This window comes from Humulus lupulus, chromosome 5 (genome assembly GCF_963169125.1).
Source record: "Humulus lupulus chromosome 5, drHumLupu1.1, whole genome shotgun sequence".
NCBI classification, from domain to species: Eukaryota; Viridiplantae; Streptophyta; class Magnoliopsida; order Rosales; family Cannabaceae; genus Humulus; species Humulus lupulus.
In genome coordinates, this window is record NC_084797.1 from 5,206,312 (window position 1) to 5,219,113 (window position 12,802).

Genomic DNA, 12,802 nt, shown 5'->3' on the forward strand with positions numbered 1-12,802 from the left:
GACATACATGTCGGTGGAGGAATTAGCGATTTCGGGTGATTGGTGGTGTTTTCCTCTTCTCTTTTGGCTCTCTTCCAAGTCTGTTTAAGGTTTTGGTTAGGGTTAACACGAACTTCACTATTACATCCAAAGGCGCAGATGACGAAGAGTTCTCAGAGGCCTACCTGTTCAAGTGAACAATTTTGTTGATCCCTCTGATGACTTTGTGTAACAATTGTGCAACAATTGTGTAATTCTAATAGTGTAACAATTGTGTAAAATATTTTAAATATTTGTGTTGTAACATGTAAATAATGTGTAATTCTCTTTTACGTTGCATGCATATGCCACGTATACTTGCATGGGCAGAAATTTGAAATTACTTTTTAACCCTTTCAAAGATAAATAAAATATTTACTTCATATTAGAAAGACATATGTATCTCCTATTCAAAATAATTTTTTTAATAAAAATTATCGCAACCGATAACAAAAACGGGTTATCACAAGTTTCCAATTCTTTATTCTATAAAAACATGTAGCTGTTCTAATATAAATTAAATGTTTCTTTCATATTTGGTCTATATGGAAAACAAATTTCTAATTATAATTGTAGCACATTATGCAAAAGGATGTACTAGCTAGTATATAATATCTAGTGTAATGATTATCTTTTGTCTTTCTATCTCAAAAAAAAAAGTGCAAATTAAGAGATAATACCCCACACAGAACCACAAATGTTTCATTCTACTCCATTTACAATTAATTATATATTATCAAAGCAATAAACAGAAACCTCACGCTACTCAAATCAAAATCGTGCCCACTCTCATTTTAGTTTTTTTTTAAACTTTATATATATATTTTAGGTATAGGCTCATCATTTATGTCTTTTTTGCATTTTTGTTTTTGGCACGAGGATAAATTAGAACTCAAATTTTTTATATAACGGTGTATATATTCATAATTTTTTCCAAAATTTGATGGGAAACTCTCCCTACTAAAACATCATCATTTTGCAACTCTTAAAAGCGTCGTGAAATGTACGCTTCTCACAAAATTTATTTTAAGATATGTTTCACGATCGATGCATTTCACAAAAGGCATCACGAAAGTGCATCTTTTTGTGACACCATATTCTATGATGAAATGCACCACAAAAAGTCTTATTTCTTGTAGCGAATTATGTTAAGCATTGTAATTCACTCTTATTGAAAGCCTTATTAAGCATCCATAGCCACCTATAAATAGGCATTTGATATCATTAATACAAGTACACTCAAGCAAGCCAAAATGCTACTGAATTACAAACTCAAAGAGAATTTAAGTATTGTGAGTTCTTAGTCAATCCCTTTGTTTTGTTCTTGTTTAGCTTCTTAAATTTCTCCTAGTTATAGTTGAAGAAAACTCACGTCAACAGTTCTAGTTTCAATGCATGTGCTTATTTACTTTGTTGTGTTCATGTATATAGATTTTGAACAGTAAAATTTTATCAATATGACTAAACTATCATCAATTATATGTAATTAAGTAATTAAATTTAAGTTTGAAATTCATAATTGAGGACAGTTTTGTCATATTGATCTAATTTAAGTACGGGGCATCAAATATGTACGATTTCAAATTACAAGGTACCAGATGAACATTATTAAAAATATAAAATACTAAATATGTATTTCGATAAAACACAATGTACCAAATAAATATTTAGCCCTATTTTTACTCTTAAATTTTTTATAGAATAAAATAACCTTGCTGCGAATACTTTAATCTCTTGACGTTAGTGTAAGATAGTCTAATTTACAAACAATAAAAAACTATGAGATACCACCTTTAATAATCATGTCCAATTAATGTAGTTTAAACAGTAAAAGTAAAAAGATTAAGTACATGGGTATATTTCGTTGAATGTACCCACACATTTTTTATAGTTAAATTATTTATTATATATTTTTTAGTAAAATACTCATGATCAATAAAAGGCTGTCCTAAAGTTTCTACATATTTGATTTGATGATAAAAAATCATGAGAACAGGTCAAGGAAGATGGATGAATGTAAATGTGCTTAACTCCTTCTCTTAACACGCTTATATATAAGAAATATACTTAAAGTGATGCTTGGTTGGTTGGGGTAATAAAAAAGAATGGAATGGAAAGGAATTAATTTCTATTCCATTGCTTTATTTGGTTGTATTTTTTACTATAATAATGTCATTCCAATGAAATGGTTTTTCCACCATTTTAGTGAAATGACTATTTTATTCAAAAATTAGAAGAAAGATCATTCCAATACAAGATTGAAAATTTTTAATAATTTTTTTAATAATATTAATTTTTATTTCATTCTATTTATATATTTTTTCAATTTTTATTCATATTTTTATATTTTCATTCCCTCTAACCAAACGTGACATGTATAATAAATAGTATAAGTTCTCTCTTTAAAACAAATATAAATTGTAATTAGGGTGTGAGGTTTGTGTTCATTGCTTTAATATTTTATATATATATACACATATTTATATGCATTAAATGTACTTAATTGTGTGAATTCATGAATCATGTGGTTTTGTGGTGTTGTCTCTTGATGACATGTAGTTAGTTTTTGTCGTTTCCTTCGAAAAGAAAAAATCATTTCACATTTTTTAAGATATACAATATTATATCTTGGTGGGCTTTGTTTTTGTTTTTTAATTATGAATAAAAAGAGAAATAAGTGTCTACTATAATAATAGAAGTATTATTGGATGCGTACGTGTATGAATCAAAAAGAAATCTATCAAAGTGGTATGAATCAAAAAGAAATCTATCAAAGTGGAAAACGATAAAACTCATCATTTAATTAATAATTAACTCATCCTAGCACCGAGATATAAATACAAGCCAAAACATATTAATGCAGAATATTTCATCCCAAAATATTGCATTAACTATTAATTGAAATCTTAACCTATATTATATAAATGGCTATCAAACGGAACTTTTTATACTGAACAGAGTTTTGTATGTTAAACACAATTTATTAAAATCATTTAACTTTAACAATACCGGTTAATTAGTCATTCAAACGGAAAGGTTTGCTTCTTCTCGGATAAAAAACTGCAACAATTGATCCTTTTCAAATCCAAGCAGTGCAACATTTCAGAAGTCACTATAACAAATTCAACTTTCAACGACGCCTTACAATGTCTTACACTATTGATGTAAACTATTAAAATGACTTCACCTAGGATGTCTTTCCCATTGAAAAACATTATAGACTTTTAATGTCTCCAAAATAAATTCATAAAACCATTATATTATTGTAGTGAGTACACAATCTTTGGCATTTATAAAAACAGTACAAATAAATTATATCGAATCTCGTAATAATTTTATTTGAACCAATACCATTAAAAATATACTATTCAATTTTATCAATACACAAAAACTAATCCTCTCCTTCTCCAATATTTTTTTTCAGGTTTGTTGAAGTGATACAATTGCATTTCATCAGTGAAGAATTTAAGGAATAATAGAAAGGTTAGTTTAATTGCTTTAACTATATAATTTGAGCATATAAAATTTAAGACACTGTATAAGCACATTTCATTTTGTTGACATCATTTTTCGTCAACTTCATTATGTAGAGCAATAAGCAACGATTTAGGAAGAACAGAATAAATCAAAGATTTTAACGTAGTTCAACAGTTGAAATCTGCCTACATTCACGAGTCATTATAGACCTGGTTGTATGCATATCTTCCCACAATTCAAGAAAGTTACAATCAAATGTTTAAATTCAAATAAATATCCCCATTAATAATACAAATCAAACGCATTAATTAAATAACGATCCCAATAAAAATAAGGATATGATATACGGTGTTGACCAATCCCTAGGAAATAAGGATTTCCTAACAGCTTTCCCGTGTGATAAATGTGTGTTTCATTGAGCTCAAACATTGTGTTAACGCGCTTTCGAGACTAACCACGCTTTGAGCTCATCATTTCATCAGTTGTTGCCTCCTCCTCATTCACTAATCCGGTTGAACTCATTCCTCGAGAAAGTTGGTATCTTCGAACTTGCAACTCATGCTCGAACGCTGATAACAAATCTGGAATCGTTTGTCAATTTATACAAGTGTATTGCTAACATTTGTTATTCTCAAGCTTACACATTATAAGCCTACATCTCGAGGCTATTTATTTGATCTCAAAATTAGGGTGTAACACATCTCAATAAACTAAACCCAAACATAGAAACTCAAAAGAAAAACCGACCAGGACATTTGATAAAGCAAAATCACCACCACCATCTGCAAACATCCAAACAAAGAGAATGACAATAAAAATCAAGAAACCCAAAATAGAGAAATAATATATATATATATATTAAGAAAACCTCACCCTAAGGGCAGCCAGAAACATAAGGAGAAAAGTGGAGATTCCCAAATCCGCCTCAAAATCATTAAGAATTTTTGAAAATTGGCAGGATACTTACTATAATTATCATATATATGTTGTCATAAACAAAAACTTAAGTTATAATTTCTCAAAATGTTGAAAATAGATTATGCTCTTATAATAGGGTCAAAAGTAATATCCGTGACTAAAAATATGTAAATATATAAAAAAGAAAGAATAGTTGTGAATAGCTAATAATAATAAAAAAAACATGTAGTTGTTCCAATATAAATTACATGTTTATTTTATAGTTGGTCTATATGGAAAACAAATTTCTAATTATAATATTGTAGCACATGCAAAAAATGCACTAGTATATAATAGCTAGTGTAATAATTATCTTTTGTCTTTCCATCTCATTTTGATTTTGATGAGATATGTTTGAATTATATATGTGAATATAGTAAAATAGAACTATATAGGGTAAAGCATCACAAAAAAATGTGCAAATTAAGAGATAATACCCCACACAGAACCACAAATGTTTCGTTCTACTCCATTTACAATCTTAATTATATATTATCAAAGCAATTATAAAGCAATATAAAGAGAAACCTCACCCTCTCCCACTCTAATATACAATTTATATAAATGTATTAATATATATATATATATATCTATGTTTACAATGTTGACAAACCAATTATTAATGACAAATCCAATACACTCAAATCAAAATCGTGCCCACTCATTTTAGTTTTGTTTAAAACTTTATATATAAATATATATACATATATTAGGTATTGGGTTATCATTTTTGTCCCTAAGAAGCATTTTTTTTTTGCATGTAAAGAAATTATAACTCAAAAAATTTTATGACGGTGTACATTTTATTTATTGTAGGCATCCCACTAATTTTTTAAAAAATCTAAATAATTAATGCTGCCGAAATCATGATGAAAGAGTCAATTGCATGTGTATCCAATATCTTCTTTATACATGTAAACCACACAATGTTTGAACATTATTTCGGTACCCTAGATTATTAAACAAATTTGAAAATATGTGGAAAACATATTATAACTATCTTGTATGTCATCATATAAGAAAAATTGAGTTATTATTTCTTCAGTTATATATGCTGTGAAAATAGAAAACATGTTTTATAAATGTTTGGTACCTATATGCATAGTGATTTAAACAAAATCACTATTATAATTTTCCTATATATAGATTAAATTAAGAAAAAGAGATGAGTGGGCACGTTTAAGATTTGTACATTGGATTCGCCTTTAGTTATTTCTTTAATAATATATAAATTGTAATGGGGAGGGTGGGGTTTGTGTTTATTGCTTTAATTATTGCCATTATAATATATATATATATCTATATATATATATATATCTATATATATATATTTATAACAATCAATTGAAGAGTACTGAAACGAAGCATATCTGGGGTTTATTTTATTTTTTCCATTTTTGTTGTTTTTTAGAAAGTAAAACGTGTTCTACTGAGTTCTATATTATTTCATTATCATATCGCATCCAAAATAGTGTTTTAAACATTTTTTTAATAATTAAATTCCCAAGTTGTATTTGTTAATTATTGTTATTTTTCCAAAAAAAAAAAATCTTACATGGGACTTTTGAAGATGAGTGTTGCTATTTAGCACATTATATGGTTGGTTAGCGATACCTCATAATTCTTATTAAAGTCAAATGTGTGAGAATCGATATTGGATTACACCAATAGCAGTATGTTACCTACTTATAGTGTTGGGCATCAGTGATGTCCTTAACAATTTTATTTGAAGATTCATATGGGAGAATATATTATAGAGAAATGCTAAATACATTCTATATTACACTCTCTTTTGTACTCTCTTAAATCAATAAATGATATGAAATCTACTAATGATTTGAAAAATGTTGTCTCTCTTTATAAACCTGGTGGGGTTTGTTGCTCCTTTTAATTTATTGATTAACTAACAATAATAAATATGACTAGAATTAGTTGAAAATTGCTACTCATTAGTTTTCAAATTGACATTATTAATGAATGATTAAAGAATATTTGCCTAACCAATATTCCACACTTATAAATACTACAGGTAATGCAATCTAATTTTTCTCATCCCAAAATATTGTGTTGTTATAATATATATAGAAGAAAAAAAATGCAGTGCATGGCAGTTCAACACCAATTTACTACTTCATCTCTCCTTATATGCAAAAGTAGTTTTGGTACACTTATTACACCAAAAACATTTAGTACTGCAAGAGCAAAATCAAAAGTAAGATCAAGTACTTGCTACCCCATCCAATGTAGTGTGGTCAACAGCTCTAATGCTACTACAATAGATCGAAGATCAGCTAACTATGAGCCACCGATTTGGTCTTTTGATTACATTCAATCTCTTTCAAGCCAATATAAGGTCATTTATTTTATTTTTTTCAAATATACATATATATATGATGTTATACAATAGTGATTAATTTGTTTTCTTTTATATAACATTATGACAATTATATATATAATTAAGTATAATAATTGCATGCATGCAGGGAGAACCCTATACAACTCGACTGAATAAGCTAAAGATAGATGTGAAAAGGATGTTAGTTGAGATGGAAAGCTCTTTATTATTGACTCAACTTGAGTTGATTGATACACTGCAGAGACTTGGAATATCTTACCATTTTGAGAATGAAATCAAAACTCTTTTGAAGAAAAAGTTCATCACCAATACTATTGTGAATAATCCTACTTGTGATTTATACACCACTGCCCTTGAGTTTAGGCTTCTGCGTCAGTATGGATTTGCAGTAACTCAAGGTATATATATGGGTGCATTTTTAATGGTTACTACCTATGAATGATTACTTTAATATTAATTATTGGATCAAGATCAATGAACTATATTTATAGTTGTTAATTAATATTTCTAAAAATAAATTTTTATTTTTCAAATTTTTTGGAAGGGTTACCTCATGAAAAACGTGTACTTATTATGAAAATATAATATTGTAAATTTTTTCATTTTTCAAATGCATTTTAATTTTTAAATATAGCTAGTATCTCTCGTTGATTGGAAACAACATTAATTATGACAAAAATATAACTAAATTCAAAATTAATGTAAAAAAAAATACTTACATGTTGGTTATGTTGTCACATCATAATTGTTACTATCCATTTATGAGTAGTAACCATTATTGAAAAGTCTTCCATATATATATATATAAATTAATTGTTTAATAAGTGTGATGAAAAACTGATCTATTAGTGTTATAATTGCAGAAATTTTTAACGTTTTTAAGGACGAGAGAGGAGAGTTCAAGGCTAGTGATGTTATGGGAGTGTTAGCCTTGTACGAAGCCTCTTTCTATGAGAAAAAAGATGAAAATATTTTGGAGGAAGCAAGAGTTTTCACAACTGAATATCTCAAAAAATACATGATTATGATGGAGCAAAATAAATTATTATGTAAAGATGATAATAATATGGTATTATTAGTGAGACATGCCTTGGAGATTCCACTTCATTGGAGGACAACAAAAACAGAAGCTAGGTGGTTCATTGATGTGTATGAGAGAAGAAAAGACATGAATAATAATAATAATAATAATAATAATAATAATAATAATTCTACTTTGCTTGAGTTTGCCAAATTGGATTTCAACATGGTACAATCAATATATCAGGAAGATCTAAAGCATTTATCCAGGTAATAAAGTTAATGTTATGAAATAAATAAAAGTTTTATTTCTTCTCTTCAAGTACTTATTAATTATGCAATGGTTGTATTATCATATGATTAAGGTGGTGGAGTCATTCTAAGCTTGGAGAGAAAATGGATTATGCTAGAGATAGATTGGTGGAGGCTTTTCTATGGCAGATTGGAGTAAGATTTGAGCCAGAATTCAGCTACTTTAGGAGAATATCTGCAAGATTATATGTTCTAATTACAGTAATTGATGATATATATGATGTGTATGGAACTTTGGAAGAACTAGAGCTTTTCACAAATGCTGTTGAGAGGTTAGTAGTAGTGCAATAATAATATATTATATATATATATATACATATATAGATACTTGAATATTGATCGATCAAAGAAAAAAAAACAGATATTTAGGTTGTGATTATATTATTTATAACAGAATATATTCATCTTCTACTTAAATTCAGTATATATATATACTTAAATTGTAATTTAGGTATGATGAGTGGTGTAATAATATATAGTAACAATGGACGTAAATTAAAATAAAATTAATAAATGTATATATGTGAAACTCACTACAAAAAACAGTCGATATACTGAGGATAAACATCGTCGGTAGAAGCCCGTATGTCCTCGGTAGACGAGAACATGTCCTCGGTCGAAAGTTATCGGTATACATCCTCGTCGGTATAGAAAAACTTATTATCGATGATATTATATATGTTCTCAGTATAGGTTGTATCGAGGATAATAGTTCTCGGTATAGAGTTAACAATATCATTGGTGAAATCTGTCCAATTTTGTCATCTGTATGGACTATAGACTAAATCGAGATTTTTTTTTAATTTATGCAATATTTATTTGTTTTTTAATTTGTGTAAAAATTAAAATGGTTGATCTAGGTGGGATGTGAAAGCAATAGATGAGTTACCGGATTACATGAAGATGCCTTTCTTTACTCTATTTAATACCATAAATGAAATGGCTTATGATCTACTAGGAGAGCAAAATTTTGTCAATGTTAAATTCCTCAAGAATACGGTATGATTTTTTTCTCTCTCTCTTTTCTTAAGAAAAATATATTTCAAATTAATATATATAGAATATTACATATATAATTTTGTGTCTAACATTTTTCTAGCAAAAAATATGCAGTGGGCAGAGTTGTGTAGATGTTATTTGCATGAGGCAAAATGGTTCTATAGTGGATACAAACCAACCTTAAAAGAATATATTGATAATGCTTGGCTTTCAATTGGAGGACCAGTTATTTTTGTGCATGCATTTTTCTCTTTTACAAATCCCATAACAAAAGAGGCATTACAGTTCTTGGAAGATGGTTATTATCCTTCTATAATTCGCCAAGGATCCACAATTTTAAGACTTGCAGATGATCTTGGAACATCATCAGTAAGCTCATCATAAATTAATAATTACCATTATTGAAAAATTATATATATAGAGAGCGATTACAACGCATCTCCTTTTTTTGCAACACTTGTACATTATAGCTATTTAGAACATCCTACAAATTTTCAAGAAATTATAAATAAATTATGGTACCGAAATAGGGTCTAAACTGTATGCTGCAAGCGTGCATGTTTTTTTATGTACAAGTGTAAAATTTGACAATTTGAACTCTGTTTTCGGCTTCATAAACTATTCAGAATTTTTTGAAAATTTGCAAGATATTCTAAATACCTACAATGTACACTGTCATATAAAAAAAATTAGAATTATATCTATCCAGGTGCCAAAAATAAAAAAAAGATGCATCGGTGTTGCAAAAAAATGATATATTATAATCGTTCCCTATGTATATATAGTCTATTTACTCAACTTAACATGATATATTTTCTTATAACTAATTGACCAGGATGAGTTGAAAAGAGGTGACATTCCTAAATCGATTCAATGTTACATGCATGATACTGGTATTTCTGAAGACGAAGCTCGTGAGCATAGCAAATTTATGATAAGTAAAATATGGAAGGAGATGAATAGTGAAGATGAATATAACTCTTGTTACTCGAAAGAGTTTGTCCAAGTTTGCAAAAATCTTAGTAGAATGGCACTATTCATGTACCAGCATGGAGATGGACATGGCTCTCAGACTAGTCAAACAAAGGAACGCATTTATGACTTGATTATTAATCCAATTCCCATGTAAATTAATTAAAATAATGAAATAAAACTTTGTTGGTAGTAGTGGAAAATAATTGTATGATTTGTTGTTTTGACAACTTTGTTGGTGGTGGAAAATAATTAATCATATAGTTTTGTTGCATCAATTTATTTACTTTGTTGTGTGATCAAGTGGATTTATATATATATATATATCTGGAAAACTTCTCAAAGGTTACTACTCATTGATGGATACTAATCATTATGATGATGTGGCAACATAGTGAGATGGTATAGCAAATCAGGTAAATATTTTTTTTCTACATTAATTTCGAATTTAGTTATTTTTTTGTTGTCATAAATATTAATGTTTCCAACTAATGAGAGACACTAACTATATTTAGAAATTGACATGCATTTGAAAAATGAAAAGTTTACAATATTATATTTTCATAATAAGTACATGTTTTTCATCACGTAACCCTTCCAAAAATTTGAAAAAATCAAAATTTATTTTTAGAAATATTAATTAATAACAATAAATATAGATCATTGATCTTAATTTAGTGGTCATGTTACACCCAGATTTCGATATAAGAGGTTATGACCCCGAAAACTGGGCTCGTCAAGTGTGAGCTCGAAATGTATGAAAACATCGTATGGTCCAGCTGTAAAATCTCTGAAGTAAAACAACGACCTCGAAGATGTGTAACCTCGGGATACTTTCTGATTTCGAAATGACACGACACTGGGATATATCTGTTACCGATTGTCTTCAGATAAGACAGTCCAAGCTTGGGAAGTGCAAGCTCGGGTGTAACAGCTTCGACAGTATCTACCTACTCTGAGCATGTCCTGAAGTTGGGTGACAAGTTCGTAACGGTTCCGTAAGTCGTGACAGTCACAATGCCGATTGCTGATCTCGAAGACATGATGAGTCACCTGGGATAGCCTATTACGTGTGAACATATTTATTGCTGTGTAATCCCAATATTTAAGAGATATCATTTAGTCTGTTATCTGTTCCCGATTTTTATGGGACGTTTCTATGTATATATGAGATATTGCATTTAATGTCATTATTTAAATTGATGTACATAATATATTCCCGAAATATGTGGGAATGAACTGTGTAACCTTCCCTATAAATAGAGGAGGAATGACCACTTGTAGGGGATCGATTTCTGATTTCTTAAGAGAAAACTCTGGCTAATTCATCTCAGAAGAATTTCCAAAAAAACTCTAAGTCTTAATAACATAAATTCTCTTTTAAAAATTAAAAGTTAAATCAGAATTTGAGTAGAGAATTAAATGCCAACAAAAGACAAAAACCAGAATATTTTAAGTATTTTTCAATATTTCCTTTTTTTCTAGTTTTTCTAACATTTCATTTGAATTATTGAGTTGCCACGTGGACAACATTATGCAAATTGCAATCTATGGCTTAAAAAAAAGAAAAAACTATTGTTTAAACTTTTTGAAGCGTAATTATTTGGGAAGGTGACTGACTATTCCTTCCGTGAGTTTTTTTTTTTAATTATTATTAAGGTAAGATAATCGTGTTCATTTTTTATAAAGGTTTTTTTTATGTGAGGATTATTTTTAATCAAGTTACCTTTTAGTTTAACTTATTTAATAAAAAAATATGTTTTTGGAATAAAGTTACCAAAAAAACCAATAATAATTATTTTACAAAAAAAATGGAATTTTTGGGATATTCATATTCACCTTCTCTTCAAGCTCTTTTGCTTGGCTGGTGAGTCTTGGGGTTTTTTCTCCAAAAAAAAAAAAAAGAAAGAATCAAGCATCTTTTATAGTTAATTTTATGTTAGGAAAATAATTTATATGTATTTATAAAGCAGCAAAGCATTTGATAAGAAAATAAAAAAGAAATTAAATGATAAAGTGGGGAGTAGGGTCAAAAGTAATATCTGTGACTAAAAATATGTATATATATAAAAGAAAGAATAGTTGTGAATAGCTAATAATAATAAAAAACATGTAGTTGTTCCAATATAAATTACATGTTTATTTTATAGTTGGTCAATATGGAAAACAAATTTCTAATTATAATATTGTAGCACATGCAAAAAATGCACTAGTATATAATAGCTAGTGTAATAATTATCTTTTGTCTTTCCATCTCTTTTTGAATTTGATGAGATATGTTTGAATTATATATGTGAATAGAGTAAAATAGAACTATATAGGGTAAAGCATCACAAAAAAATGTGCAAATTAAGAGATAATTCCCCACACAGAACCACAAATTTTTCGTTCTACTCCATTTACAATCTTAATTATATATTATCAAAGCAATTATAAAGCAATATAAAGAGAAACCTTACCCTCTCCCACTCTAATATACAATTTATATAAATGGAGAATTCTTTTATAGGGGCTTCCCTTTAAGCTCTATCGGTAGGGCTCTCAGTGTTTACAACCCATGAACAGTTTTCGGCGTGATATTTTTGCATTCTGCAAATTTTCAGAAAATTTTGAATAGTTTACAGTATCGAAAACTAGGTTCAAACATGTTATTGCACGTGTGACTAATTTTGTTTATGCGCGTGGAAAACA

The 12,802-nt window shown here is 28.3% G+C and overlaps 1 protein-coding gene across 1 annotated transcript; it reads left to right on the forward strand.

The window, feature by feature from the left end:
- Nucleotides 1–6,547: 6,547 nt before the first annotated feature.
- On the forward strand, nt 6,548–10,268 carry LOC133780215 ((+)-alpha-pinene synthase, chloroplastic-like). The gene is made up of 7 exons (XM_062220079.1): nt 6,548–6,805; nt 6,936–7,206; nt 7,672–8,098; nt 8,194–8,412; nt 9,001–9,139; nt 9,254–9,508; nt 9,975–10,268. Exons 1-7 carry the CDS (start codon nt 6,548–6,550, stop codon nt 10,266–10,268), a joined length of 1,863 nt encoding a protein of 620 aa, XP_062076063.1.
- Nucleotides 10,269–12,802: the final 2,534 nt, after the last annotated feature.